The sequence below is a fragment of the Nerophis ophidion genome, linkage group LG16 (assembly GCF_033978795.1).
Source record: "Nerophis ophidion isolate RoL-2023_Sa linkage group LG16, RoL_Noph_v1.0, whole genome shotgun sequence".
Lineage (NCBI taxonomy): Eukaryota > Metazoa > Chordata > Actinopteri > Syngnathiformes > Syngnathidae > Nerophis > Nerophis ophidion.
The window spans coordinates 11,883,643-11,889,245 of record NC_084626.1 but is presented as its reverse complement, the minus strand read 5'-3'; the positions used below and the strand labels follow the sequence as shown (position 1 = coordinate 11,889,245).

At 39.6% G+C, this 5,603-nt stretch overlaps 1 protein-coding gene across 2 annotated transcripts in view; it reads left to right on the top strand.

The window, feature by feature from the left end:
* Positions 1-3,633: 3,633 nt before the first annotated feature.
* Positions 3,634-5,603, top strand: part of LOC133534927 (mitochondrial carnitine/acylcarnitine carrier protein-like) — a 31,325-nt gene continuing 29,355 nt past the window's right edge. For both annotated transcript variants that reach the window (XM_061874249.1, XM_061874248.1), the window contains exons 1-2: positions 3,634-3,781; positions 3,871-3,987. In XM_061874249.1, coding sequence (XP_061730233.1) covers positions 3,883-3,987 — 105 coding nt within the window. In that variant the 5' untranslated portion in view covers positions 3,634-3,781; positions 3,871-3,882. The remainder of the gene's footprint in view (positions 3,782-3,870; positions 3,988-5,603) is intronic.

Genomic DNA, 5,603 nt, shown 5'->3' with positions numbered 1-5,603 from the left:
GTTGTTTTTTTGGCATGTTTTGACAAATTGACTCAGTACAATTACAAACCCCGTTTTCATATGATTTGGGAATTTGTGTTAGATGTAAATGTAAACAAAATACAATGATTTTCAAATTAATTCAACGCATATTCAGTTGAATATGCCACAAAGACAACATATTTGATGTTCAAACTGATAAAAAATTTTTTTTGCAAATAATCATTAACTTAAGAATTTGATGCCAGTAACACATGACAAATAAGTTGGGAAAGGTAGCAATAAATACTGATAAAGTTTAGGAATGCTCATCAAACACTTATTTGAAACATCCCACAGGTGTGCAGGCTAATTGGGAACAGGTGGGTGCCATGATTGGGTATAAAAACAGCTTCCCAAAAAATGCTCAGTCTTTCACAAGAAAGGATGGGGTGAAGTACACCCCTTTGTCCACAACTGCGTGAGCAAATAGTCAAAGAGTTTGAAAACAATGTTTCTCAAAGTGCAATTGCAAGAAATTTAGGGATTTCAACATCTACTGTCCATAATATCATCAAAAGGTTCAGAGAATCTGGAGAAATCACTCCACGTAAGCGGCATGGCCGGAAACCAACATTGAATGACTGTGACCTTCGATCCCTCAGACGACATTATATTTTTAAAGTATATCGCCACATGGGCTCAGGAACACTTCAGAGAAACCACTGTCACTGAATACAGTTCGTCGCTACATCTGTAAGTGCAAGTTAAAGCTCTACTATGCAAAGCGAAAGCCATTTATCGACAACATCCAGAAACGCCACCGGCTTCTTTGGGCCCGAGGTCATCTATGATGGACTGATGCAAAGTGGAAAAGTGTTCTGTGGTCTGACGAGTCCACATTTCAAATTGTTTTTGGAAATATTCGACATCGTGTCATCCGGACCAAAGGGGAAGGGAACCATCCAGACCGTTATCGACTTTAAGTTCAAAAGCCAGCATCTGTGATGGAATGGGGGTGCATTAGTGCCAAAGGCATGTGTAACTTACACATATGTGAAGGCATCATTAATGCTGAAAGGTTCATACAGGATTTGGAACAACATATGCAGCCATCTAAGCGCCGTCTTTTTCATGGACGCCCCTGCTTATTTCAGCAAGACAATGCCAAACCACATTCAGCACGTGTTACAACAGCGTGGCTTTGTAAAAAAAGAGTGTGGGTACTTTCCTGGCCCGCCTGCAGTCCAGACCTGTCTCCCATCGAAAATGTGTGGCGCATTATGAAGCGTAAAATACAACAGCGGAGACCCCGGACTGTTGAACGACTGAAGCTCTACATAAACAGGAATGGGAAAGAATTCCACTTTTAAAGCTTCAACAATTAATTTCCTCAGTTCCCAAACGTTTATTGAGTGTTGTTAAAAGAAAATGTGATGTAACACAGTGGTGAACATGCCCTTTCCCAACTATTTTGGCACGTGTTGCAGCCATGAAATTATAAGTTAATTATTATTTGCAAAAAAAAAAAAGTTCATGAGTTTGAACATCAAATATCTTGTCTTTGTAGTGCATTCAATTTGCAAATTGTTGTATTCCGTTTATATTTACATCCAACACAATTTCCCAACTCCTATGGAAACGGGGTTTGTACTATGTGATTATTAACCAATATTCAAAATGTATAAACGTGGGCCAATATTGCAGAAATACTGAACATTTTCATCAATAATGATTTTGTAATTTTGCATTTATTTTCTTTATTATGATTATAATGGTAACAAAACACAACACTAGGACAACGCTTTATTGCTAATATATATTATTATGTAATAATATAACAATATAAGACAATGTACCAACAAAATAAAGTTAAAGTACCAATGATTGTCATACACACACTAGATGAAGTGAAATTATTCTCTGCATTTGACCCATCACCCTTGATCACCCCTTGGGAGGTAAGGGGAGTATTGAGCAGCAGCGGTGGACGCCCCCGGGAATCATTTTTGGTGATTTAACCCCCAATTCCAACCCTTATTGCTGAGTGCCAAGCAGGGAGGTAAAGGATCCCATTTTTATAGTCTTGGTATGACTCGGCCGGGGTTTGAACTCACAACCTAATACAACATATTATTCAATTTATTACATTAATTGAATAATATTGAGAAATATTTAAACAAAACAAAAACATTGATATTTAGATCTATCTGGCCACCGCACAACAGCAACCCTATTTAATATTTCCTATGTATTATAACTGTTGTAGATCAACTTTAAATTATGTAATAATTAACACTCACAAATTCCAAAGACATGCACCTGGGGATAGGTTGATTGGCAACACTAAATTGGCCCTAGTGTGTGAATGTGAGTGTGAATGTCGTCTGTCTAGCTGTGTTGGCCCTGCGATGAGTTCGCGACTTGTCCAGGGTGTACACCGCCTTCCGCCCAATTGTAGCTGAGATAGGCACCAGCGCCCCCCGCAACCCCAAAAGGGAATAAGCTGTAGGAAATGGATGGATGGAAGGGTGGATGCGCCCGGGAATCATTTTTGGTGATTTAACCCTCACCCTCAATTCCAAACCTTCATGCTGGCGCGGAATAATTTTTGGAGATTCAACCCCCTATTCCATCCCTTATTGCTGAGTGCCAAGCAGGGAGGTAGTGGGTCCCATTTTTATAGTCTTGGTATGACTCGGCCGGGGTTTGAACTCACAACCTAATACATCATATTGAGAAATATTACTGTGTTAGAACTGTGTTAGATGTAAACACAAACGGAACACAATGACCCGCAAATCCCCCTCACCCAATATTCAATCGAATGCACCACAAAGACAAGACATTTGAGGTTCAAACTCATAAACTTAATTTTTTTTTGCATATGCTATCTAAATTAGAATTTCATGGCCGCAACACGTGCCAAAGTAGTTGGGAATGGGCATGTTCACCACTGTGTTACATCACATGTCTTTTAACAACACTCAATAACTTTTGGGAACTGAGGAAACTAATTGTTGAAGCTTTGAAAGTCGAAATATTCCAACCCTCCATGCTGAGTGCCAAGAAGGGAGGTAACGGGTCCCATTTTTATAGTCTTGGTATGACTCGGCCGGGGTTTGAACTCACAACCTAATACAACATATTATTCAATTTGTTACATTAATTGAATAATATTGAGAAATATTTAAACAAAACAAAAACATTGATATTTAGATCTATCTGGCCACCGCACAACAGCAACCATATTTAATATTTCCTATGTATTATAACTATTTTAGATCAACCTTTTTAATTATGTAATAATTAACACTCACAAATTCCAAAGAGATGCACCTGGGGATAGGTTGATTGGCAACACTAAATTGGCCCTAGTGTGTGAATGTGAGTGTGAATGTTGTCTGTCTATCTGTGTTGGCCCTGCGATGAGGTAGCGACTGGTAGCGACTTGTCCAGGGTGTACGCCGCCTTCCGCCCGATTGTAGCTGAGATAGGCACCAGCGCCCCCAGCGACCCCAAAGGGAATAAGCGGTAAAAAAATGGATGGATGGATGGAATCCATGGGCAACAATATAAATATTTGCGACATAAACAAAACAAAAACAACTTCGTCGTATTTATATTTAAATTGTTGATATGTTTGCAAACTGGATAAAGTTAATTCCTCAATTAAACCGTGTTTAACCCGGAAAATAAACCTTGACGTACCGGACTCACCGGCGTGTGTGACGTGTTGCAGTCAAATGCATCCGGCTCAGTAAGTGGGTGAAAGGTTCAGTGATTAACAGGCACACTTTCTCCTTCAGCTGCTACCAACCAGGTGAGTAATCTCTCTCATATTTATATTCCGACCATTAATTATCCATCATCACCTTTATTTGTTTCTGTTTGTGTTGTATCCTCTACAAGCGTAAGTCCAAAATGTCGAAACAGCCGGAGCCAATCAGTCCCATGAAGAACTTCTTCGCTGGAGGTTTCGGAGGAGTCTGCCTTGTCTTTGCGGGTCACCCTCTCGACACAATTAAAGTAAAATCATATGTGTTTTTTGTCTATAATTATTGATATTTTTTAAAATAATTGTTATTATTGTACTGTTGTACATTGTGTCACATTTTAAGGCTATCCGGTACAAACAGGAAAACAGCGACTGGACATTAGCGATATGGTTCCGACTTAAAAGATTATCCCTTTTATTTTGCCAAAAAGTCATAATGCTGTGTTTTAATTTGGATTTACACTCCATTAAGTACACGGTGTACTTACTGTGGGAATTTAACATTTTGACGGTGAAAGTCCATCCATCCATTTTCTACCGCTTATTCCCTTTGGGGTCGCGGAGGGGCGCTGGTGCCTATCTCAGCTACATTTGGGCGGAAAGCGGCGTACACACTGGATAAGTCGCCACCTTATCGCAGCAGTGAAAATACATATATCGGGAATGACGATCACAATATTTATCCACTTCCTTGCACTTATCTGGTCTCCTTTTTACTCATAATTTGCGTCTGTTTGAGTCAGTCCCGCCAAGATGGCGATGATTGATTTTTCAAAAATAGATTTTTGTTTGAGTAACAACGAAATACAAAACGGATCTCACACATACAACAATTGCAATGGAATTATGGATAGCAATGTCATCTGTACAATTCCATCAGTCCCTTTTCTACCGCTTGTCCCTTTTCGGGGTAGTGGAGGTTGCTGGAGCCTATCTCAGCCTGGACAAGTCACCACCTCATCGCAGGGCAAACACAGATAGACAGTCAACATTCACACTCATATTAACAATTGTCATGCATTAGAATGGTTGATTATTTGTGGCGGCCCACCACAAAAAAATGAAGACTGCCACAAGTAGATTTGGCACAACCTGTTCACCTTCGCTCATAAACATATTAAAATGCACCTGGTCTGCCAGAGAATAAGAAGACGTAGCAATAAGGATCAATGTTACCAACGTAGCGACTTTGCAGGTTTTCAAACCTCTCTAGATACTTTTAAAGCAAATTATAATTTTGGAGACTGAAACAAAAGGACTATTGCTGTCATCAATGAGAAGCAGGTGCTGCTACTGTAGGCCCCTCCACCGTCTAAAAACGCCTCATGATGGCGAGGTCAAGTTTGCGTCTTATTTGTAGGTATAAACACATTTTTTATCCTTTCCATGTTTTTACTCGCTTTTTGCTCGTGCATCGCAGCCAATTATGCAAACTACAATTATGACAATTCAGCGTAAAAAGAGTAACTATTTGCCTTATGTGACATGGCTCTTGAGTTGCGAAATGAAAGTTTTACAACGTGTTGTATTTATATCAATTACATTGTACAAATAATGCCATTGCTTTCATATCAATTAGTGTCTCAAACGTATTTAAAAGTGAAGCAACGTTCCAGAAATAAGTGGAAAGGGGAGATTTTGTAAAAGTGATGATTGAGGGTAGTTAGGACGCATCGCTGCATACTCACCGTTTGATGTTTTAAATACAACTTTTGGGTATGACAGCCCAATTACTCCTCGCTGGAACACAGTGATGCAGTCAAAATGCTGCGTGGAAGTGTGCGCAGAAGTGAAACACAGCCTTCCCCATGTTGTTGCTGCACTTTGACCCACTTTATCACTAGCTCAATGCAGATCTGTCTTTCAT